The sequence below is a fragment of the Hoplias malabaricus genome, chromosome Y, assembly GCF_029633855.1.
Source record: "Hoplias malabaricus isolate fHopMal1 chromosome Y, fHopMal1.hap1, whole genome shotgun sequence".
Lineage (NCBI taxonomy): Eukaryota > Metazoa > Chordata > Actinopteri > Characiformes > Erythrinidae > Hoplias > Hoplias malabaricus.
In genome coordinates, this window is record NC_089820.1 from 34638911 (window position 1) to 34665084 (window position 26174).

General features: G+C 40.1%; 1 protein-coding gene across 3 annotated transcripts in view; it reads left to right on the forward strand.

Moving 5' to 3' along the window:
* LOC136677970 (DNA annealing helicase and endonuclease ZRANB3-like) overlaps positions 1-26174 on the forward strand; it is a 166776-nt gene that overhangs the window by 43771 nt on the left and 96831 nt on the right. For all 3 annotated transcript variants that reach the window (XM_066655694.1, XM_066655696.1, XM_066655695.1), the window contains exons 7-8: positions 974-1145; positions 14940-15074. In XM_066655694.1, coding sequence (XP_066511791.1) covers positions 974-1145; positions 14940-15074 — 307 coding nt within the window. The remainder of the gene's footprint in view (positions 1-973; positions 1146-14939; positions 15075-26174) is intronic.

Here is a 26174-nt window from a genome sequence, read left to right on the forward strand (position 1 = left end):
TGTTAGTTCAGCTATATTTAGTTATATTTAGTAACTGTTAGTTCAGCAACATTTACACTCAGATTACATATACAACATTTACACACTTATCTATCTATCTATCTATCTATCTATCGTTACACTTATATAGCGCCTTTCTAGATACCCAAGGGCGCTTTACAATCCACACTGCTCAGAACACTCAATCCACACACTGGCGAGAAGCAGCAGCCAAACGCGCACAGCGTAATCTCGACAAGGAACGACCGTCCACCTGGAGGATTGCAATCGGGCACTAGGATTTCAGGACAGGGTGCCAATCCATATCTGGGCTCACACACATTCACTCACACATACAGACAGACATTCATTCACGCAGCAGGACAGTTATTAGACAGAAGCCAATTCACCTACCCTCCATGTTTTTGGACTGTGGGAGGAAACCGGAGACCCCGGAGGAAACCCACGCAGACACGGGGAGAACATGGAAACTCCACCCAGATGGGACTTGAACCCAAGATCCCAGCGCTGGGAGGCGAACGTGCTAACCACAAAGCCACCCTTATATATAATTTATATATAAGGCATTATATAATTTAGATATGCCATCTGTGGCTATGGCTATATGGCTACTGTTGGTCCGGCAAACTTTGTTTTTCTCTGTTTTTTTTTGTGCTGTTACACACAAAGGAAATAACAAAATGTGTAATTGCAATACTTTTCTGGCAGAAACACTTTTAGAGGGTGCCAACCATCTTGTTTTTCTCTATTTTTTGTGTTGTTCCAATACACACAAAGGAAATAAACATGTGTATAACAATGTGTAATGAATGTAAGTTAGGACGTTCTGTAATTATTATATAATAGTAATATTAATAATAATTAAAACACAATTAATTGCAAATCAGTTTAAAATTGATCAAATTGTTTATTGCAATAGTTCTGTTGCTCATAATTGTTTGAACCTCTATATTTACTTTATTATCATGTGTAGATTCTTTGGGAATAGGCGTCAGTGGGACTGTCGTGGAGCCTCACATTTGGATGAACTGCACCACAAATTGAGTGAGATTATGATCCGCAGACTCAAAGCAGAGGTCCTCACACAGCTACCGGTGAAAATCCGGCAGAGGATTCCATTCGATCTGCCCAAAGAGGCAGGCAAGGTACACATACATTCTAAATGTAAATCTTGTACTTGTGCACTCAGAACACATTGTGTTTCACAGGAATTTAAACTAAGAAGTTATAAGTTTAGTAAAGCTTGTATAAGCATCAGGCTGATGTTTTTATTTTTTTATTTTGTATTTTTTTTATACATGTCCTGACTCGTTACATTTGTCAAAGTCAGAAAAACTTTGCAAGTGAAACCTGACCATAAAAAGAGAAAAAGTGTGAAGCCCCTTTCAGAAAAACTGTGGCACTTTTGCTGTCACTGTGGTGGCACCCTCAAGGCTACATATTCTGTATTTTTTACTTGTAATGCAATGAAAGGGTGTTAGAGATTCTGATTTGGTAGCAAGGTTTAGAGTATCAAATATAATATGAGGCTCAGGACCCACCGCGATCCTGAATTGGATAAGTGGTTACAGATAATGAATGAATGAAAAATATAATATGGTTTGTTTGTTTAGCTGGACGATACTTTTTACACATGATTTAAAAAAAAATATTTAAGCGTTTTTCAGAACAGTTTCATTAAAAAATTTGGACAATGATGCAACTATAAAAATGAACTTTTGGCTTATGAAGATTTAAAAAAAACTCACATATCATAGTGACTGATAGAGAAATATTCATTGACAGGGTATCAACAGATACTAATCAGAACATATACTATTTTTACACATAAATTAATGCAGTGATGGCATGTATATATGATCATGACGAACCATTCATTCACACATTCACATGCACATATTTTATATATATATTTATATATATATATATATATATATATATATGACAAAAAATATTAAAAAAAAATTAAAAAATATACATAAAATATGACACTCATATTTTCGACACCCACAATTCAATGGCCAATTCAGCCATTTTTCCCATATTCCCTAACACACACGCATATGCTAACCTTCCAATTAGCCAATCTGAGATGAGACAGAATCAGGCGGCCTAAATATAGCGCTAATTATCTCTCTGTAACCGCCCTGTATTCGATTAGCACTAATTATCATTTTTATCTCACTTGTCCATGATCACACTTATGTTTACTCCCCCCTTTCAAACTCTTATGAGCTGTCAGCTTGTTATTCATAAAATAAAGTACATCTCTAATCACAATTTGTTCTTTCCCAGCTTTTTCTCTCTCCCTTACAGAGAGAGAGCAAGAGAGCGAGACCTTACACACTTGATTTACACACTACTGTGATTAAAGATTACAGTGCTTAGTAAAATTTCTGGCTTGAGTGTGTATCTGTGTGGTCAGTGCTAAACACACAAACACTTAAATACCACTTTTTCTAAACAACCGAATGCTTTACGTTTTTGGGCGTCGTGGGGTGAAAAGTGGCACTGAGGTACTAGGGCCCTAAGTGGTGGGAGGGCCCTTGACGAGTCTGGAATATTATTTTCTTTTAAATATTAATATCATTTAAAGATCACAATAAATGTTGCTAACAAATGTAAATGTAATGTTTTGGGTAAATGATTCAGTTGATTGATGGATTGACTTTTGTGTCCTAGCTTACATATAGTGCCTGAGGACAGGCACTGTCACCTCTTCCACAAAATGTTTTAGTCTGCCTTCACCAGGCTTTTTAACTAAGCACATTTAACATGCTGTTCATTCTGCTGAAGCGGCAATGCGCGTTGTGTTTGTGCTATGGAAGATGATACATATGGAAGCTAAATCAGGATTTCAGAAAAGAAACCAAAGGCAGGAAAGAGACAAAAAAAGAATGAGAGCCCAAATATGAAAAAAAATAGCCTACTTTAAATTAACTCCTGTAGTTATAAAATGCTTCCATACCACCGCGACTGTCAGTGCTAAAACTGCATAACACAAAATTTGAAATAACATGATGCCTTATCTGTAATCTGAGGTAAACTCTAAATCAGTTTGCATAGCCTACCACACAACTGCAATAGTATACTATTTCCAAAGTTAAGTTAATATTTATTTTTGGGCCATAATATAATTAGGCTAATAGCCTGAGTTTGTAGGCTTAATCTCATAGGTTCATAAAAATAGTTTTGCTACTAATTTGATAGCCTAACTTGTGAAATGCATGACAGTTTCAGACTGTCAAAGAGGATGATGCCACCAAATGTATAGCCTAACATCAGCTATTTTTTTTGGAAAGCATCATCACAAGGAGATATACCCTAGTCTGTTGTAGCACATCACACACCCACCCAGTCATTCATTCACTCACATCTGTGGGCAAGTTCATACCACCAATCCACCTACTTACATGTCTTTGTGGATTGTGGGAGAAATGTGGAGCACCCTGATGAAACGTTTGTGTGTGCGTGTGTGTGACTGTTTTATGTCTCTCTCCATGTAGCTTGCTTGAACCTTCCCACATTCTGGCATCTCTACATATCTGTGTGTTTGTGTGTGTGTGCGCACTAGATACCATTAACGCAAAGAGTAGCTCACCTGCTACTGATCCTCATAAATCACCCACTGTCACAGCATACACTCTCACACATCTGCACTGACATAAATGCACACACATACATAAGCAGGGCTGCAACTATCAATATTCTCCTTGTCTAATAGTGTATTAAAATTGAAAATTATTTGAAATGTATTTTTTTATTCTATGGAAAACTCAATTTTATTGTTTTATTTAAAAGAAATGAATGAGAAACATCCCTGTGGACATAATTATTTGTTTTTTGGTGGTGTTACTCTCATGAGGGCTATTGAGTAATATTATTTCACTGCTTTACATTATTGCACTAGAAAAATGTATTTAATTGTCAATTTTCATTACATTTACTAATTACTTACTGTGTTGTTGTGTCCTAATTATTAGAGAAGCAGATTTGGGACTGGAAATTCTAGTTCAGTTCCAATAATCATCCACAGCTGAAGCACCCTTAAGTGTACTTTAGGTTTTTTTCTTAAATATAAACCTTAAGTGAAGACTTTCCGTTAGCCAAGGGAATTACTTAAATGTGTTGCATAAACCCCTCAGACGGTTCACTTAACTAAGGGACAATGGTAAGGGATTTACTGGAGTGACTGAGGTCTTGTTGCAGTAAATGTCCACTGTATCCATGACTATGATTTATACACAAACCATTGAACACTGTCGTAGGAGAGTTGTCTTTGCAGATTTTTTTAATTACCAAAATGAAAAATAATGATGAAAACAAACAAAAACCAAACTGGACTGAGGAGGAAAAGTGTATTCTCTTGGAAGAATACAATATAAGAAAGGAAATTTTAAAGAGCAAATTCAATCCAACAGTAACTGCAGGGAAAAAAAAGAAAAAATGTGGCAGGAATTAACAGATAAGATCAACAGCAGAAACCTTGCCGTTAAACGTCACGCATTTTATAACCTCTTGCTCAGCCCAGGACGAATATTTAACTACTTTACCTAGCCGCCGGCAGTGTGTCTGCCACTGGGTGAACAACCTTGTAACAATTACCCTAAACGATATTGTTTGAATGTTTGCTACAAAAAATATGAGGGGGATACCACATGGGACTGCATAAATGCTACAGTGTTAAATGAAGACAAAGTAGCTGAAATGAGACCTTTTATCTAGTATAATGTTTACTAATTATCTTACTCATAATATCACAACATTAATAACAAGCAAAAAAATTATATATTCATATAACATACAACCAAAAAAAAACATATACAAAACCAACTAACCAATTAAACAAACCAAAAGAAAAAACCCACAAACAAATAACTCCTCAAAACACAGTCCTTTTATCCTATAGGAGCATGGGCTTAGGTTTGGGTAGATCCTTAATGGAAAAGGAGATAATTAGTCCCACCAGTTGAAATGCAGTCCAGAAAGGATGAGCAGCAGGTGGAAGATAGACTTGAAGGAACTTGAGTACGGCAAAACCTCCAAGCAGTTTCTCAAATCCCAGCCATCCGCACATTAAGAACCTCCTTCTGTATAAAAGGGTGAAAATGAATTCCCCAACTAACATGTTCTTAATCCATTAGCATTAGCATGCTAGTATAAAAAACAGGCTTAGCCTAGCACTAGCATTAGCATTATATTAGCATAATATCAGCATTGTGGCATAAGTAATACATACTCACAATGAGCCTGAAACTTAGTTTCTCACAAGGAGGTCTTCCAAGCAGAGAGTACATGTGCCTGTAGGTCAACTCTCTCCTACTATTACTTGGCTTCCCCTATTTATACCCCTAGACATGTTAACCTCCCTCCTGCCCCCTAGAGGATAGAAGGAGGTATACCATAGTTAGTGACCAGGTTGGTTACATACCCCTCCCCCCAAGAGTCGACCCGGCCTGACCATAGTACCGCTTGAGGTGTTCTATATGGACGGTGTCGACCTGTTTGGGATTATTAAGGTAAGTTACATGGTAGTTTACTGGATTGAGTTGTTTTTACGATTTTGGCTGGACCTTTCCATTTTTCTGCTAGTTTGGCTGAAAACCCAGAACTGGCTCGAGATAAAGGATGGGACCTCACCCAGACCAGATCATCCTCACTGAACTCCTCTTTCATACGGCGACGGTTGTAATATTTGGCCTGTTTATTCTGAGCTCGTTCCATGTTCACTCGTACTTGCTGAAACAGTTTTTGTTGCCTTTGGATGACTTTGTAGGCGGCCTGTTCAGGGTCAGGTGGCTGACTCAAAAGTCTTTCCAATGGTCCCTTGAGCTTCCTCCCTAATGCCACTTCAGCTGGAGTGAACCCAGTGCTCTCCTGCCATGCAGTATTAATAGCAAACCGAAACTCAGGGAGCCACTGGTCCCATCATCGGTGCTTATCCTGTACAAAGAATGCGAGCATGGTTTTGAGGGTCCGATTGACTCGCTCAGTCAGGTTGGTTTGGGGGTGATAGGCTGTGGTGAGTTTCTGCACTACGCCCCATTGCTGACAGGTGGTATGGAGCAGGTGGGAGGTGAATTGAGCTCCTCGATCGGACACCAGATAGGCAGGTGTACCCAACCAGGTGAAGATCTCATCACTCAAGATTCGGGCGATTTGGGGTGCCTTAGCAACTCGGATAGGGAACAACCCAACCCATTTGCTACAGTAGTCCACCACAACCAAGAGGTGTTCATTCTGCCATAGGCTCTTGGGTAGAGGGCCCATGAGATCTACACCCAACATATATCCCAGCTCGACGACAGGAGTGGACTGTAACAATCCGCTAAGCTTGGAGATGCGTGGTTTGTACTTTTGGCAAATCTCGCAACCACGACAATAGGCCCATACCTCCTTCCGAATGGAAGGCCAATATGCTACCTCTAATAGCCGTAGAAGTGTCTTTAGTTGCCCCAAATGTCCACCCAATGGGTTGTCATGGGCGTATTGAAGAAAAGCTCTCCTGAACTTGTTTGGGACCACCACTTGCCAGGTTTGACCCTGATGTTGCTTGGGCACCTCCCTGAATAAAACACCATTCTTAAATACAAAATGGATCCGGTCTTGCCTCCCCTGTGGGTTTTTTGCCTCGTCTCGTAGTGGCTGGAGAGAATCATCTGTTTCTTGTTCCCTAGTGAGGTCTGTCCAATCTACTGGCAAGTCTTCCACCACTGCTCCAGCTACCTGGTAAGTGGCTACCATCCCCTCCACTTGACCAGTGTGGATGCGAGAGAGGGTATCTGTTACCATGTTGCACCTTCCTTTTCGGTAGCGGACAGTAAAGTCAAAACCTTGCAGACGTATGGCCCACCGGGTCAATCTTGATGATGGTTTAGGGTGGTTAAAAACCCAAGTGGGTGCAGCATGGTCGGTGATCACTTGGAAGTGTCGTCCCTCTAGGTACACCCTCCATTTTTCAACGGCCCACACCACTGCCAGGCGTTCCTTCTCTGCAGTGGAGTAATGTTTTTCAGCCCCTCGCAGGAGTCTTGAGGCATAAGCAATGACATGCTCTTGCTCATTTATGTCTTGAAAGAGTACAGCACCAAGTCCCTCCTCACTTGCGTCCGTCTGAATTTGGAAGGATTTACTGAAGTCTGGGGAGATCAGGACTGGGGCAGTGATCAAGGCTTGCTTGATGTCCTCAAAAGCTCTTGAGCATTCTTCCGTCCATATCCAGGTAGCATTCTTCTTCTTCAGGGCATTGATGGCGGCCGCTCTTTCAGCGAAACATGGAATGAACTGGTGGTACCACCCTGCCATCCCCAAAAACCTCTGCACCTCTTTGACAGATTGAGGTTGGGGAAAATCCTTCACTGCTTACACATTGCTGGGTTCTGTACTTATGCCCTCCTTAGAGACCACGTGACCAAGAAAAGTGAGGGAGGTTTGCAGGAGGTTGCACTTCTTCAGGTTTAATGTCAGACCCGCTTGATGGAGACGCTCCAACACTTCTCGAAGATGGTGAAAATGTTGCTTGGCCGAAGAGGAATAGACTACAATATCGTCTATGTAGACAAAACACGTTTTCCCCTTCAGGTCTCTTAGAACGATCTCCATCAGGCGTTGAAATGTTGCTGCTGCATTTTTTAGGCCAAAGGGAAGAACCAAGAATTCATACAATCCTTCGCATGTGACAAACGCAGATTTCTGGATACTGTCCCTCTCCAGGTTGACCTGCCAGTACCCAACCTCTTAAGGTCAAGGGTGCTGAAAATGGTTGCTCCATGAAGGGACTCCAAAATCTCCAGTACCTGAGGCATCGGATAGCCATCAAGGTGGGTTTTGATGTTCAGTCACCGGTAGTCCACACAGAATCTCGTGCCTCCATCCTTCTTGGGCACAAGGACCACCGGAGCAGCCCATGGGGAAGTGGATGGTTGGATTATGCCTTTTCTTATCATATCTTCTATTTCTCCTTTGATTCTCTGTTGTTTCTCCATCGATACTCTGTAAGGCCTTTGGCGGACAGGGAGTTCATCAGTGGTGGTGATACGGTGAAGAACCTCTGACGTTTGTCCCCTAGTTTGGTGGAGCATACTGATGGCCATTGGTGTAACAATTTTTCTAATTGTTGCTTGAGATCTTCGGAAACGTCAGCCTTCGCTACTAGACTTTCTACTTGCCGTTGTAACTCGGCATCAGGGGCTTCTTTAATGGGCTCAGTGATGTAGAGGTGCACGCTGGCTATACGTGGTGGTGACATCTGGCTGTCCATGTCTGCCCTGTAGAATCTGGTTGGGAAACCCCCTGGCAAGCAGTACGTGGTGTCTTGAAAATTGACGTTGAGGCCGAATGAGTGGAGAAAATCTAAGCCAGCAATAAGTGGAAATGCCAAATCCCCATAACCCATAATGTAAAATGGGTGGTGCTTGCAGTGGGTATGCAACTGACAATCTAATTCTACTAGACCTTTGGCAGCTCTGGCCTGACCATCAGCAAGGAGGAAATTTTTCCCCACACAAGGCCTCCAAACCTCCTTCTTCTCTTTCAGTACTTCCCACAGAGACTCTTGCATCATAGAATATGTGCTGCCAGTGTCCACTACGGCAGAGAACTCTCGACCTTTGATGAAGAGTGGTAGTGTCAGCATCCCAATGGGAGGTGGAACAGGTTGGAATACACTCATGTGAGCAGGGTCCTGAGCTGAGCCTTTTCGGCTGGTCTTAGAAGCCTGAAGTCTACTCCCTGCAGTGTCCTGCTGGACCTGATTCCAGTAACTCTTTGCAGCAGACAGGTCCCTCTCCACCAGTGTTCCAATTCTCACTAGATCATCCACGGTCTTGACCGTCCCTCTCAGTAGGCTTGCAAGCCTAGGGTTACAGTTCCTCAGAATAGCCTGGAGTAGGTCCCTCTCAGTCATGTCCTCCCTCCATTTTAAGCATAGAGCTCGGTACTGGAAAGCAAAGTCTCTGATACTCTCATGGGGTCCTTGTCTCCGGTCCCTCAACCGACGCTCCGCCTCTGCTTGATAGTCCTCGGACAAGAATGAGCGAAGAAAGATCGTTTTGAATTGGGTCCAGGTTTTGGCCGCCTTCTTTTCTGCCTTCCACCAGTCTTTAGCTGTACCAGATAGAACAGAAGTGAGGGCTGCTAGTATCTCTAGGTCATTCAGGGGTCGGACAGCGAGGAACTCCTCACACTTCTCAATAAAAGCTAAGCGGTCTTGCTCTTCATCGAGACCTCCATATCTTGGGAATTCCAGTATGATGGGGGGGCTCAATGGGTTAGCAGTCAAACTGTCACCAGTGGAGCTTGGTTGGGCCTGTTGATCTCTAGTACGTACCCTGTTGTGAGTTGACAGGAAGGGAGTGGAGGTTACAGGCAGTAGGGTTTGAAACCTCTTCTCCAGTTGTTTGTCTCTTCTGTTAAAACAGTCCAGCACTGTCTTTCCCAGTTCCATTACCTCAAGGTTTATCACTTCCTTGAGTTTCTCATTTTGTCTCTGCAGTAGGTTCTTCAATTATTCTGTCATTCTGTTCCAGCTCCTCTTTTACAGTCCTCAGTGCCTCTTTAAGTGTCCTGGCATCACCTAAGCAACTGTGTTGCTCTTGCAGCTTAGTTTCTAGGGAGCAAATCCTCTCCTCCATGATCTGAAGCTGGTCTGCTAGGCTGTCTTCTGGCGGTGGAGGTAGAGGGGGTAGTGGCCTGTCAGGTGCTTCTTCTTGGCCAACCGAACTCCTATCATCTTCCTCTTCCTCAGATGCAATGTACAGGTGACTCAAGGTATCAATGATCTCACTGACTGCATCCGGCTCCAACCTCCATCTCAGTTGTACAGTTGTAACACAAGACACAGTTATGAACATAGATAGCAATAACAGCTAGAATCCCGAAGGTCCCTGCTCGGGCGCCACTATGTAACAATTACCCTAAACAATATTGTTTGAATGTTTGCTACAAAAAATATGAGGGGGATACCACATGGGACTGCATAAATGCTACAGTGTTAAATGAAGACAAGGTAGCTGAAATGAGACCTTTTATCTAGTATAATGTTTACTAATTATCTTACTCATAATATTACAACATTAATAACAAGCAAAAAAAAATTTATATATTCATATAACATACAACCAAAAAAAACATATACAAAACCAACTAACCAATTAAACACACCAAAAGAAAAAACCCACAAACAAATAACTCCTCAAAACACAGTCCTTTTATCCTATAGGAGCATGGGCTTAGGTTTGGGTAGATCCTTAATGGAAAAGGAGATAATTAGTCCCACCAGTTGAAATGCAGTCCAGAAAGGATGAGCAGCAGGTGGAAGATAGACTTGAAGGAACTTGAGTACGGCAAAACCTCCAAGCAGTTTCTCAAATCCCAGCCATCCGCACATTAAGAACCTCCTTCTGTATAAAAGGGTGAAAATGAATTCCCCAACTAACATGTTCTTAATCCATTAGCATTAGCATGCTAGTATAAAAAACAGGCTTAGCCTAGCACTAGCATTAGCATGCTAGTATAAAAAACAGGCTTAGCCTAGCACTAGCATTAGCATTATATTAGCATAATATCAGCATTTTGGCATAAGTAATACATACTCACAATGAGCCTGAAACTTAAAGTTTCTCACAAGGAGGTCTTCCAAGCAGAGAGTACATGTGCCTGTAGGTCAACTCTCTCCTACTCTTACTTGGCTTCCCCTATTTATACCCCTAGACATGTTAACCTCCCTCCTGCCCCCTAGAGGATAGGAGGAGGTATACCATAGTTAGTGACCAGGTTGGTTACAACCTGGCACATGGAAGACTTGTGGAGGCAGGAAACTTCTCCCACCACTGACTGAAAACTCCCAATGTCAAACATTGCAGCACTATCTGGAGCTGTAAATCTGTAGGTAAAGCGCAGTTACCCTGTGTAGAATGTCTGAGATTGTCTTCTAGCTCGCTACTGATTTCATAAATTGAACAACGGTTAAATCTGTACTCTCCTAAAAACTGATCATCACTCAGATGGTCTGGATGATTTTCTCTGTCTCCAAAAACTCCTAGGTACACAAAAATCTTCAAAAACCTCAAAAAAAATACAACCATGTTCTCCATCTTCTGAGTGTTAAGGTGAGGTTCTGTGTCCCTTAAGTAATTCTTAGGGAATTGACCATTGACACTTAAAGAACTGTATGCAACACGGTTTTTAAGGGATTACCTAAGGGACGTTTAATACATTTAAGGGGTTATGACAGTTGGGGGGCAACTTTTTATTCTGGTCATATTGGGGAAACCAGTACAGTGCAGACACATGCTTGAGTAAACTGAGTCTTAAAATAGCTGCAGAGTTTTGCTTGTTTACTGTAATGTCTGCAGTACAATAATGATAAATCCATTATACCAGCATATACATCACATACCACACCAAAACCTTTGTAGTCAGGGGTCACCAACAATATATTATAAATCACACAGTGCTATTGGTTACTACAATAGTAAATATAGTCCTGTACCTGACTAACATTAAAGGCATAGACCACCCAATAATTAAAACCTGTCAGCAGTTTTCTTCCCCTGAAAATGAAATTCATGTTATAAGGAATCTCTTCCACAGGAACCATGTGTTTCAGATTAAATGGGAATAATGTCACTGAAAGTCACTGTAGCTTAGGCTTGTGTACTCATCCACTTATACTGGGACCAATACAGCATCTACAAAGTGAATTATTAAGGGTAGAGAGGTGGAATGCCTTTATATAGAAACTTGGCTATTGTTAGTCTCTCATTTAGTGAATCGTGTTATGTGAAACAAGTTAAAAAACAAATAAATTTAACCAATGTGCCATGTACTTCAGATTTATACATCAATGTTTAATTGCATGATGTATGTATGATTCACTGCAGTAATATTTGTGTTTACTGTAGAAATACTCACAGCAGCAGCTAATGCATCACTACTATAGCAACCAGATTATGAAGTTTTTAGGTTCTTGTTCAATATTTCCCTTCCACCTTAAAATGGTGCATACATTAAATTGAGCTTGTAGTAGATGTTAACTTCTTGAGGAGTTTTATACATTTCAGCTTATGTGGTACAGAAAATACAAACAACCCACAACGCACAAAGGGGTTTTTGAAATCCTATTTCAGGATTCTCCCAGGCATGGATATTGTACATTTATTGTAATAGTTAACATTATAGGTAAGAAGGATAAATAAATATTTCAACCCAAATTATTGCTTTTACCCTCTTTTAAAATCTTAATTAGGGGGTCAGATCCCCCGCAATCCTCCTCGTCATTCGAACTCTGGTTATGATGATTTCCCTTTAGAAAGCCCTTAGGTACCACTTAAGGCATTTTTTTTTGCAACACACTTTAAGGAAAATATTAGGGTAAATTTTCAAGGTGTTTTATGCATCCAGGCATTGACATTCAGCTCAGAACTAAATCTTTCAGCGTTTTACATGAAATGCAAGTGTTCGTATTTCTATGACAATTTCTGTACATCCATAAATTTTCTAAACTCCCACTTTAACAAGTGAGTTCTGCTATTTTAAAGTGCACTCATTGTAGTGAACAAAACTGATCAATTTTAGGCACACACAGCTTGTATATAGTCTCTGTCCAAAAAAAAATTATCTTCATTGGAATTACATGTAACTTCATTAGAGAAGGAAAAAACCTTCTAAAGGTTTTCTCTGGACAGCAGCAATATTGTCCACTGTAAAACATTTACAGCATTTTATTGATCTGGCTTGTCACTCTATCGCTTACTCACATACATATACATATATTAAATATAAATATAAGCATATATTAAAGCTTTTGGAACTGCTCCAAAAGGGGTACTATTCAGTGCTTTAATTACTGACTCTTTCATTGTTGATTCCTACTTTGTTTCATTGTTGTTACATAGTTTCCTAAATTGTTGCATGAAAGTATAAACAAACCCAAGACTCGATTTGATTATGATCTGGTCACTCAAGCCCTATTCAGAGGTTGTCATCTTGACCACATTTAGTAAATGGATACTTATACAGTTATGCAAGTGGCCAGACTTTCCCACACATTAAGTTGAATGTCTGCTGTTGTACATGATATTATGCCTTTGTTAAAACAGATGCAATTTTTCCACCGCTCTTAACTTACCTCTCAAGTCCTCTCTGTGATTTTTGGGCAGTAGGAGCGCTGACCACTGTAGAAATTACAGCAGCTTCCATCCAATTAGACCCATTGTCCTAAGCAGTGGCTTCAATGCCTGTTATGAATGGTTTCTGCCCATATTTGAAACTACATAATACACTAGGTACCACCCACGAGAACACATGTTTACAGTTTTGATGTTTTTTGGTGTTCATTTTAGATAAGATCTCAAGTAGTCACACTAGAGTTTTATTTAAATGTTTAAAGAATCCAGCCAAAATGTATTTGAATGCAACCTGGTTGTTAAATTTAATGGTTATAATTCAAGGTGTAAAAATGTGTTTACAGCTAACTCTACATTAGAAATTGTATTTAATCCTGTCCAGTCCTCATTGTGAAATTATTTGTGTATTTCAAAATAATGCTAACTTACTGCTATTAATGGTGCGTTTCCATTGCATGGTACTCAGTTGACTTGATGTTTTGATGCACTTTTCAGCCCTGGTCCTTGTTCGACATGGTCCTTGCACTTACATTAGCACATCTCCCCGCGCAAAGTTTAGCTGGTGACATCTCAAAACCCCTTTGTAATGGGAACTATGGGCTTTGGAAACCACAACGATAGTGATGGTAAAACCGTCATGTGATGCACCGTTTACTCATCATTGGGACTGAACACAACCCTGTTCTCACAGAGCAGTAGAGTTTCTTTAATTCCTTGTTGCATGTCTGCCTCTTAAACCTCTTAACGTTGAGTGTTAAAACAGACATCGTAATTGGACCATAAGCTGCAGTTGTGAGTCGTATAAAAACAAATGTCATCACTTCTGTAATTTGGAGATTTTTCAGATGGTTAGTTTGTGCTGGAGGTCTGCATTTCATCATGATTGACAAAGTCTCTCTGGCCAGTCAGATTTACAAATCATGATTAGTCCCTACTCGTCTCACTTGGAACCACACACAAGCAGGGACTAAAATAAGTTCTGGTTCAGTGTAGCAGATTTGTCTAGTGGAAAATCAAGCCAAGTTGAACAGAGCAGGTTCCATGCAGTGCAAAAGCGCCGTAAGTGTTTCATATGAAATCAGAGGCTATTCTCTGCCTTTGGGAAATTTTATGGTACAAAAAATATTCTTTGGGATAGGTTAAGGTGAATACACGGCAGTGTTTAGATACAGTACCTCTGTGTGTGTGCCTGTGTGATTTATGGCACTAAGGTGCTGTGTTTCCATATTTCTCTACCTTTTTCACTTTTTGTTTTCTCTTTGTATTTTCCCTGTCTTTTTTCCTTGATTCTTTCTTTCTTTGTCCCTCCCTTGGATCCTCTTTTCTTTCAACCCTCCTACTCCATTTTATTTTGTATCTTTCTTTTCTCTTTTACTCTCTCCCTCAAATACACTGCTAATCTTTCTTTCTTTCTGCCCACTCACATTATCACTCTCTCTCTTTGTTTCTCTATTACCCTTGCACATTCTTTTCTTTCAGCATTCTTTCAGTCTTTCCCTCACCAACAATCCATCTGTTTCCCTTAAGTGTTGGAAAGTAGGAAATTTCATTTAATCAATAATTGTTCAATTATTCAATAAAATTGTTCAATAAAAATATATATCCATGCCCCCTCCAGGGTGTATTCCCGCCTTGCGCCCAATGATTCCAGGTAGGCTCTGGACCCCCCGCGACCCTAAATTGGATAAGCGGTTACAGATAATGGATGGATGGATGAATAATTATTCTGTCCCTAAAACAAAAAAAAGAAGAAACAAATGGAGACAACCCCTCATTTCTCTCTCTCTCTCTCTCTCTCTCTCTCTCTCACAGGAAGCAAGTGCAAGTTTTGAGAGGTGGGAGAGGCTGATGCGTTCTCTGGACTCGGGCAAGTCGGAAACTGAGAACCCTTTCTGTGAGGTGATGAGTCTCATCACACAGATGTACAAACAGACTGCAGTGGCCAAGGTATTTTAGGGAGCGTGTGTGTGTGTGTGTCATGTGGCATTCAATAAGTACAAATGTATCAGGGAATGGATTTTCTGAAATTATTTGGCCTACATTGTACTTTTACATGGATACTTTTAGTAATATATTTGATTTTCATAAATTATACTTTGATATTCATATAATAGTACAGTAAAGGGATGTGTGCATGTGCTCTCAAATGTCATACGGCCCAAGTGTGTTTTTAAAACCGCTTCTTTTCTAACTACTTCTAACACAACACATTTATATGGTTGCAACTTCTCACACCACAGAGTCGTAATACTTCCTTCAAAGTAAGTTAGTTAATTTAAAGGCAAACGCCGTGGAGATGACTCTTGGCAAAACTAGTGCTCCTCTGCCAAATAAAGAAATTAGAGACCTAAGACATGAAATATTTTACAGCAAGGGTCTTGTCACATATAATCAATGACTGTAGAAAACATGGACAGCACAACATCTTTGTAAAGTGAAGCCTGCACAGGTCTAGTGGCTCTGCTGACTTTTGCTAATATCACCTCATTTTTATTCTCCCCCAGAAATAATTTTTATTCTGCTATATGATAAGAAGGCAGATTTACACTTAGGAATGGTATGATTGACATCCTTGGCTGGTTTGAGACTTTCTGCAGAATCTGCCTCCACCTTAGACCTGATCATTACATGGAGTATCTCATGCCGCCATTACACCAAACAGCTTTTCAAGTGATGTCACAGACAGATTTCCTTAGACATCAAGTGAGTCTTGCAGGAGTTGCAGCTTGCGTTGTAACTTGCGTAGTTTATTTTCATGTCACTTTGCAGTAATGCAGTTTGCTGTCTCTCGAATTTGCTATTCTCTCCATTGTAGTGTATGTTGGTTTTTTGATCATACACCGTGATACATATGTAAATATATATTTATATATTGTGTTTATAGCGTTGACCTTATTCAAACTCTTATAATTACTGATATTTGACTAATGATAGCAATTAAAAGTTTATAATTGGCTTAAGCAATTAAAACATTACTAATTAGTTTGAGAATGAATAATAGTCAAGCTAAGTGAGATCTTCAGGATTTTCAGAGATTTTAATGAACAAACTGTATACACTGTGATTTCAAATAATGAAAGTTTTATTAACAAAGAAGAAGGATATTTAATTAACATAGCATAATCTTGAAATCTAACGGCATCAACGCAGGGGAAACCGATTCGACTTTAAAGATAAGCTAGGCACTATGACTTGTGACTAAAATGTTGCTAATTGAGGCTTGATTATGTATAAATTTATAAAGGGACTTAATTAGGCATCAGCGTCTGGAGAATGTGAGAATTTAGCTCGCTTACTCGTTCGCCGTTTTTCTTCCGAGCCGTCGGGTCCCACGGTTCGATTTTCGTGCTCCGGGTTTCGCCTCTCGTCCACGCAGCGCCGTTAAAGGGAGTTCCTCCCGGGGTGAGTTAGAAGCTCTCGGCCTCAGGCGTAATGGCGTCAGACGGGTTGAGTTTCACGGAGAACTGCGGGCCTGGCTGGATTCCTTGAGGAAGGGAAGGCGTCTTCAGAGTAGTCGCCTCGTTGCTCGGTTCTCCAGAAGTAGTGCCCTCAGAAGTCGGCTTATAACGCTAATATATCCGCTATCAACTAATCTAAAGGGGTGATATCTTATTCTGGCCACGAATAAGTTTCACCTGCTTTGATCACTCGTGAGATCGAACTTCGATGGGCGATAAAACAAAAACACAATTAAAAGAAAAGAAGATATTCAAATCATTCGACGTATTCGTAGACTTTCTCGCATTAGCTAACTCAAGACGTCTCCTGGGAGCTTTAGTGAGATTTCTTCAAAAGTCTTTTGTTCGTCGTCGTGAGGAGGAGAAAACTTCTCGCTTGGAGAGGTTGGAGCTTGAAGAGATAAAACAAAGAGAACGCGTGCAGGCATTCAGAGCGGAAACGAAGTTAAGAGTCAGAGAGAGAGATTAGAGAAAAATTGTAAGAGCGGAAGTTAAGAGCGAGGGTTTCAGAAAAGAAAGAGCTGAGCTAGTGAATGAGTGGAAGTAGAAGTGAGTGAAAATGAGCCGACATCCTCTTTTTCAAAGCCAGCGCGGTCATGCCCTATTGGGAGGTGTCCTTTCTTTGATTGGATGCGAGTCCGAGGCTCACGTGACTCGCCTCCCGAAAGAGAAAAGAGGGGGAAGGTTTGGATCAGAGATTCAAACAGAAAAGGTAGAAATTTCGCGTATCGAAATTTCTTATACATGTTAGTAACATATCACAATGAGTGTCCTGGATTATTAATATCAAACATTTACATAAGATTTTATCTTGACTACGTCGTGTTTACGTCCCATTAACAATATTGTTTTTAGAAGATATTAATTCCTTTTTCTAATCAGAGACAGAAACTTCCTTTCGTGATAGAAACAGTAATACACATTTCATTAGAAGGTGGACGTTCATCTGAGGACACAGAGAGTGACATTCATACATATCGCATAAACGTACTTATTAAAATTTCATTAAGTCCATTATGTATTTAGACGGCCTTAGGCGAGACGTGATTTCGCCAATGTCCACTTGGGGTCGCTGTTGGTCCATGCCGGTGGTTCGGTGCGGATGAGTCAACGGGAGTTCAAACCGAGGTCACCCCTGTTAACCATTTGTTGATCCCTGCAGGCGATAATGACGAGACCCTTAGGCGCCACTCGTCATAAAGAGAAGGGATTATAACTCCCCCCTTTTGTTTGAGGTTCCTGTTTCTTAAGAGCATCATAAAAGTTTGTTATCTTTAAATTTCCGAAGAGAGGAAGGGGGCCGGGGGCCAGGTGTCCTGGTCCGTCTTTTGATGTAGACTTTGTGTGTGTGTGTGGGGGGGACTGCAGGGTCTTTGCACCCCCGCGGTTTGTGGAATGTTGATTCTGTCGCAGACGAAGGTCCTGGTCAGAGTGAAAAAGTTTTAATTCAAAACTTTTCATTTCTTTATTTCTTCATTTGATTTTTCATCTCGTTATCCGGTCCATACTCCATTACACCATTGTCTAAAAAACTCCAGATGCCAGATGCTCCAGGGTCTACCGGACCCAGGCAGGTTTTTTACCCATTTTTTTACCCATTTACAGACACTGGAGCTTTGCAAACCTATTAAATCGGTATTGAGCATGCTGGCAGACTGGAGAGTTAGCTAATGGTGAGGAAACACCCTCTGAATTTTATAAGTAGTAGTTTTTGATTAAAATTGTGAACTTTGCCTTTAATGTGTTCTTTAAGTACTAACAATATTAACAACATATTCTAAAACCCTTACTGTGATATGTTTTGTTGGAATAATCTCATATGGTCATAGCTCTCACTCTTATGTTGTGTGTATCAAATGCCAGGGGCCCCTGGTGTGCTGCCTGCTGTACAGTCCACTTAAACAGAGCCTGGAACCTAGTAGGGAGTTTAATCAAAAACAGATTCACATTTCCAGCCACAAACAAACATGCACATATCACTTTGCTATGACCACATATACACACATGCGTGCATACACATTTCAGACACACCACTAAGGCTGTAATAATTGACTGATAAAACATGCTTATAAGATTAAAATACACATTTTACTGTTTATTTTGAATTTAACTTCTCTATGAATCTGCAATGATAATTTGTAGGGCTGCAACAACTAATCGATTGTTAAAACAGTTTGCAACTAATTTAATAATCGATTAGTTGGGTCTAAGTTATTATACACATAGGAACAGTTTCTACATGTGACGAACTCTGGAAGAAGGGTTTAATTTTTTAACTAAACCACCACATTCCTTTATGGTTAGTTTTTTTTCTCCATTTATAGTATTTTAGAGACATGCATTTTAGAAAAAATATAATTTACAGATATTTAAATTGTTGATGTGTTACTTAATGTTATGTAGAATATTATACAAAATGCAAATGTAAACTTCAAGCAAAAATCTCATAATAGTTAGTGTTGCTGTCACACAGGGATCTCGGGTTGTGGGTCCAAACCCCTCCTCAGTTCTCTAGTCAGGTTTCCATTTAAACATATTACAAATGTTTATTACAAATGCACAATGAAAAAAAAAAGGTTTTATCCTCTACATTTATGTAAATAAACATTAGGTTACAGGTTCCTTTTATTAGGAGTTGCATTGAAAGTAGCATGATGGAGAGATTTAAGTCGTTTTTGCAAAAATCAGAATCCAATCAAAGCAGAATTATTTTCACAGCTATAATATGCCTCTCTCTCTCTCTCTAACTCACCCACTCAGAGTAGATGCCTGTGTGCCAGAATGTAACATCGGTGCTCCTTGTAATCACATATTTCACCACATTCATTCATAAACACACACACACACACACACACACACACACACATACACATGTTTTAATGCATTGTTAAGACATTCGTTAATCTCCATTCATTTCTTGGAGACTTAAGCATAACTGCTATTACTTGAACCCTAGGCTTAATCTTATATGTACACTAGCCTTAAAATCTTTCTTCAGCCTCAAATGTCCCCACATTGTGCGTGTGAATACATTTTGGTTTTCACAACAGGACAAAAACCTGGTACAGTTATATAAACATAAACACACACATACTCCCACACAATGCTTTTTCCTACATTAGCAAGAAGGACAGCAGACAGTATGCTGTCATCCCCTAATGACCACCATGGCAACCAGCCCTTCTGTTCTCCATCTGAGAGGTGATGGCATTGCCATGGGAACGAGCCACAGGAGGCTGGACCAACAAGGATGCCGGCCATAACGGCGACCTTTTCAGTTACACCTGGCTTTTTTTTTTTTTCCATCCGCCTCCTCTAATTTAATTTAATTTATTCATTTGAAAGAATAATTCAGTGTGTTAAACACAGGCAAATGTATATCACCTCACATTTTGTTGCAAATTTTATAGGTAATATTTTATTACTGATCACTGACCAATTTAACACAGTTTGAAGCAGTTGTCTGATGATTGAGGCATGTAGCTGGTATACATAAATCTTAATACCGGTGGTTCCCAAAATGTTTGGGGGGGGGCTACTGCAGAAAAGCATCCCCAAACCATGACATTTCCACCTCCGTGTCACGTTTGGTAAGGGGTTCTTACCTCATTATTCTTTATGCATCTTGCTGTCTGCCCTTGGACAGAACTTGTTAGTAATGGCCTAGCCTGGCCATGTTGGCAGTTGGTTTAAATGTTCTCCACTTAGAAAGCAGCCATTCTACTGTCTGGAAAATAATTTACAATTGTTTTGAGATCTTTTTACATCCATTCCCTGACTCGTATACACATATAACCTTCTTGCTGAAGGCCTCAGAGATCTCTTTAGATCTCAGCATGGTGATACCAATCACTTCAGCAACCAAGGGCAAATGAAACTAATGTCTGAGGTTTGAATAAGACAGCCTCCTCCAATGTACTTTTTAATGATTCATTTGCAGCTGATATGGTACATCTGATTCTAAATATAGACATTTTAAACAGTAATAAATGTAGGGGGTCATATCTTATTCCTCACAAGAAGTTTACAATTTTGCTCATTAAACATGTGTTTATAAGTAATTTTTTCAGTTTTATTTGTTAAGTAATATAAGCTCCATCTCTCAGTACTGTTCAAATGAAGCTCATATGTACATATGTTTAAAAATGTTCATAAAAGACAAAGGTTTTCATGAGGTGTCCTAAAGTTTTCACATGACTGTATATCTTAATATTGCATAGACTTATGAAAGTGTTAAATTTACAGTATCTGACAGGATAAATATTGACAGTGTTTTAATTTTTTTACATCTATGTTTTTCTGCATTACTTTAGTACTCACTGAATTCCTATATGGACCTTTAAAGTACATGGTCCAAGCTGTTTGCATGTGACTGGCACTGAGGACTCTTACTCTGATTAAGATAGTTGCATTTTCTTTTTTAAATTTAATGGAGAAATTAAGAATCAGGGTTTCCGATAAGCCAAATCAACCACAGGGTAGATCTGACACATTACGCATCTGAAAGCTCAATTTCAAGACCCTGACAGTCTAGGAAGCTTTCCAAGCCCTAAAAATCCTGCTGTAACATGTGAGAACTATCAAAAATGTGTGTCAGAAGAAGAAGAGATGGGCAGAGGAATAGCTCAGAGGTCCCTACAAGAACTAAATGCAGTTTCGGGAAGTAGAATAGTAGGCTTTGTAACTGCACTTCAGAAAGAGATTCAGCAACTTAAAGGATATTCAAACCCTTCTCAGGCTGGTGATGCATGCCCCACTGCTCAACATAGTTCCAGCTCTTATGGCGAGACAATAACTCAACATGAATCTTCGGCATCCAGGAGAGATCAAACTAGCCCTAACATTTTGCCTTACAATGTATCATCTAGTCCACTATACATTGATGAAAATGAGGTGAACCATCGTTCAGAAAGTTGTTGTTGAGCATGTTATCAGAAATGAATCATCTCCTTTGCATTTCATCCAGTGCAAAATACTTACCTTCTCAGGTAGGGTTCCCAAACCAAATTGTGAAGTAGATGATGACACTTGGCGCACACATGTTGATCAACTTGTGTGTGATTCATCTGTCTCTGAAGGTTAAAATGTGACAAAGATTTTCTTACCTTGCTCAGCTTGAATCTGAATTTAGTATGGTAGAAAATGGGGAAGAACTTCTCACAACTTTTCTTAGCTCCAACAAAAATGCAGGAGACAAACCTTTTGCTTATGTCCTGAGACTGCAAAACCTTCTTGCTAAAGTCATTTCTAGAGGTGTCCTTCTTTCTGACTTAAACAAGCACCTGCTGAGACAATTTCTCAGAGGATGCTGCGATCAGATATTACTCACCAGTCTCCAGTTGGAACAAAGACTGAACTGTCCACCGTCATTTGCTGAATTTTTACTATTAATTAGAACTGAACTGGACAGTTGTTTTGCAAAGATGTAATGGATGAAGAAACACTTGGGAAGCTTTAAGGGATACTGCTCATGCACACATGCTATATGGCATTTCACCTAAACTTGTGGAAACAAGTATTTCTGAATCCAAGAAAAAGACTGATGACCATCATCTCATGAAAGAAGTTTTTGCTCTACGGAAACAGGTCACTGCTCTATCAGTGAAAAATGGTGAAAGGTACAACACTCCAATACAGACTAATGAAACTGCTCAGGGTTGTTGTTTGAAGACTAATTGTCAAGCTGTCAATTCAATATCTGCAGTGACATATTTCTCAGTTCATTAGACCATGGTTCTGCTTCAAATATGGTGAAGATGGCCACATTGCTTCTAACTGTTCTAACAGTCCCAACCCTACTCTTGTAGCCAGAAAATTTTAGAACTGAAAGTGTACAAAGCAGAGGGCTAAGTATAGGGCACCTTAAACATCTTTAAACTACTATGCATAGTGCATACACACTGCTTTTCCAGTATGTGGCTCATGGTTTTGAGGACCAACATTGTCATGTCAGGTTACATGCAAAAAAGCCTGTCACCATGCCAGCAGGATTATTTGTGTTTTTGGTAATATGAGGATCTTCCACATTTTTTCTAGAGTCATCGGAATATTTCCTTCTGTCTGGTGGACTATTTCTTGAGACAGCTTTAATAGATATTCCACATAAAGCTTCATACAAAATCCCAGTTCAGAAATGTAACAGACCGTAATGTCACACTACATCCAAAAAGGTTGATTGCTGCAATATTTTCTTCTCATTGTGTTATATCCTTAAAGGGTGAGCAGCCATATGCATTTGACTATGAGCCACAGAAAAACATTACTTTTAACTTTGAAAATTCACCTATTGCCAATGAGTGGCAAAGATGTGTCACCAAGTGTATGAATTCCATACCTGATGTTTTTGCAGTTAATGAATTGTCATTTGGTCACACAACTGCAGTAAAGCATCGCATCAGACAGATGACACACCTTTTAAAGAAAGGCCCTGTAATGTGGCAGCTCACCCAGGGGTGGATTGAAACAGGGCAAGCCACCAACAGGACACTAGAGTAATAGGCCTCAAGTGCAGAGACACACAAACAACCCCTGTGGATGTTAGGAATGCCGAGACAAAATGAAACATGAGAGGAAAACAAGATGTCAGGGGAAAACTGATCAGCTCAAAACTGAGCAAAAGAAAACAAAGGCAAGAGAGTTTCCCAAAACAAAAAGGGAAGGACAAGATGAGACAAAAGAAATTAAAAATAGAACACAACTTATTTCTACTTATTTATTTATACCAAAAATGATAAAGAAAAGAAAATATTGAATCCCAAGGGAAAAAACCAGAGGGAAAGCTCTGGTGGAGAAGAAGAAGATAGAGAGACCCAGGAGAACACTTAAGAGCCTTTACCGAATTACCAGCCAGACTTGCATGGCACTCTGAAAAGAGAAACCCAAGACTGAGCACAGAGGTGTGTGTTGGCTTCCCTTAAGTAGGGGTAGCCCAGGTGGAACCAATTGCCCCAAATTAAGAGTGTCTCTGTCTCCCTCTAGTGACTGTGGGTGGCTTAGCAGGCAGCCTTGCCCCAGCCCCAGGCAGACCTCTTACAGGACCCCCCCTCCTAGGAACGGCACCTGACGTTCGCAAACCCGCAGCACGATCACGTCTGAAGTCCCGGATGAGCTCGGGGTCCAGGATGTGACGAGCCGGAACCCACGAGCATTCTTCCGGGCCATATCCCTCCCAGTCCACAAGGTACTGGGTGGAGCCTTGGACCCGGCGCGAATCCAAAATGCGTCAGACAGTGTACGCCGGTGAACCAGCTACCATGCGTGGAGCCGGAGGATTAGAGGTAGAGGCAAGGGTACTGCAAAGTACAGGCTTCAAGCATGAAACATGGAATGTGGGGTTGATACGCATGGAACAAGGGAGGAGCAAACGATAAGAGACCGGGTTCACTCTACGGAGGATCTTGAAAGGACCCACCGGAAGGTGGGCCCAAGTTGTTTTCTCTTGTCTGCTGCTTTCTTTTAGGCTGTTGAGGCGGCCCGGAGGGCAATTCTGGCTTTCTGCCATGCCCAACCTTATCGTCGAACAAATTGCTCAGCAGCTGGGACTCCTGCATCAACCTCCTGCTCTGGAAATATTGGAGGGTCATAACCAAACTGGCACTCAAAAGGAGACATACGCAGGGAAATGTGCCATAAAGTATTGTGGGCGTACTCTGCCCAGATCAGGTGATCAGCCCAGGAAGACGGATTGGAGGAGACAAGACACCGGAGGGTACGTTCTAGGTCTTGATTGACCCTTTCTGTTTGGCCAGACTGCGGATGAAAACCCGATGATAGACTCACCGAGGCTCCTAGTAGTTGGCAAAAGGCCTTCCAAAACCTGTTAGCAAACTGGGGGACCCGATCAGAGACCAAATCAGTGGGGAACCCATGGACCCTGACCACGTGCTCTAGCACCAGTTTTGGCAGTTTCCTTGGCTGATGGGAGCTTGGGGGAGTGCCACAAATTTACAGGCCTTAGAGAACCTGTCAACTATGACTAATTTCACTGTGTTGCCCTGGGATTTGGGCAAACCTGTGATAAAGTCCAAGGAGAGGTGGGACCATGGACGTGAAGGTATAGGAAGTGGGTGGAGTAAGCCTGTCGGTCGTGTTCTGGGCTCTTTATTTCGGGCACACATCTGACAGGCACCCACATAGGACCGGGGGTGGTGATAGTGTGAACTATGTTGACTGAAAGCTCTGAGAGTCACAGGAGGCACAGACTTTCAGGAGTTTAGTTCGGGGCAAATGTGGACAATATTTTCTCAATAATTTCTCAGCTGCTGATAATAATAACAATTATTATTATAATCTTTTAAAAATATGATGAAATAATACTTGTTTATTTAGAATACACAAAATGAAGAATTATTTAAGCTTTTTAGTTTATATTTGTTGATCTAATGCAATATCATTTGATGTGAAACCTACAAAAACTTAGTAAAAGTTAAAATTGCTCAAAAATAGTATTTTCTTAATTTGAGTCATATTTAGTCAAAAAAAAGTGCCAATGGGGTGAGATATTTTGACTTAAAACAAGACAAAATGTCCTGATAAGATTCTTTTACTTTGGGTTTTAAAAAAGTTTAAGTAAAAATTTCCTTTTTACAAGTTGCTGAGGGTTGCTTTTTTTGTATAAATTTATATAAAAATGTCTTTACCTGTTGGCAGTTTTTCAAAAGGCAAAATTACTTAAAATAATGGTTAAAAAATCTGAACTTTAGCTGTTTTGACCAATCAGTGAGAAAACAATCCAAAATTAGTACAAAGGAGGCAGACTTGAGATGTTTTGGAATTATAGTTCAAATTTCTTTGTGTCAGTTTTAGAATAAAGAGAAAGATGACCTCTGACATAGGAAAACTTGTTAATAAAGTGCATAAACTTTATATAATAAACTGCACCAAAGTAAATAGCTGAAATAAAATAGAATAAACATTTCTCACTATAATACAATATTACAAATATACATGGAGGGAACTGAGATGGGTTCTATATTTATTTTAAAAATGTTGTTGTTGCAGCCATTAGATCGAAATATGCCAGTACCAGGTAACAGTGAACGGGATGGGTGTGGTGGGTGATAGCATGAATGATGATGATAACGATTATGTATGTATCCACATCCATGTGGATAAAAAGCCACGTCACCACACATTTCACTTACTCTATTGACCGAGAAGCAAAGATGGCAAAGGTTTACAGTACACAGCAGGCTTTGGACATGATCCTCAACCATGTCAACCCATGTGACTCCGATGGAGAAGAAATTACTATTGATCAGAGCGGTGACTCTGAAATCTCTTCTGGTAAGATTTCCTATTTTTGTTTGCCGGTTATGGCTGTTGTGATTTTGGAAGAGACACACTGCAAAAAGTACAATCTTGATAAGTTAAAATTGCTCAAGAATATTATTCTATTTTAATTTGAGTAATTTTGACTTGTATTTTGACTTAAAAATAGACAAAATGTCCTGATACGATTCTTTTACTTTGGGTTTTAAAAAGTTTAAGTAAAAATGTCTTTTTCAAGTAGCTGAGGGTTGTTTTTTGTATAAATTTATGTAAAAATATCTTTACCTATTGGCAGTTTTTCAAAAGACAAAAACTACTT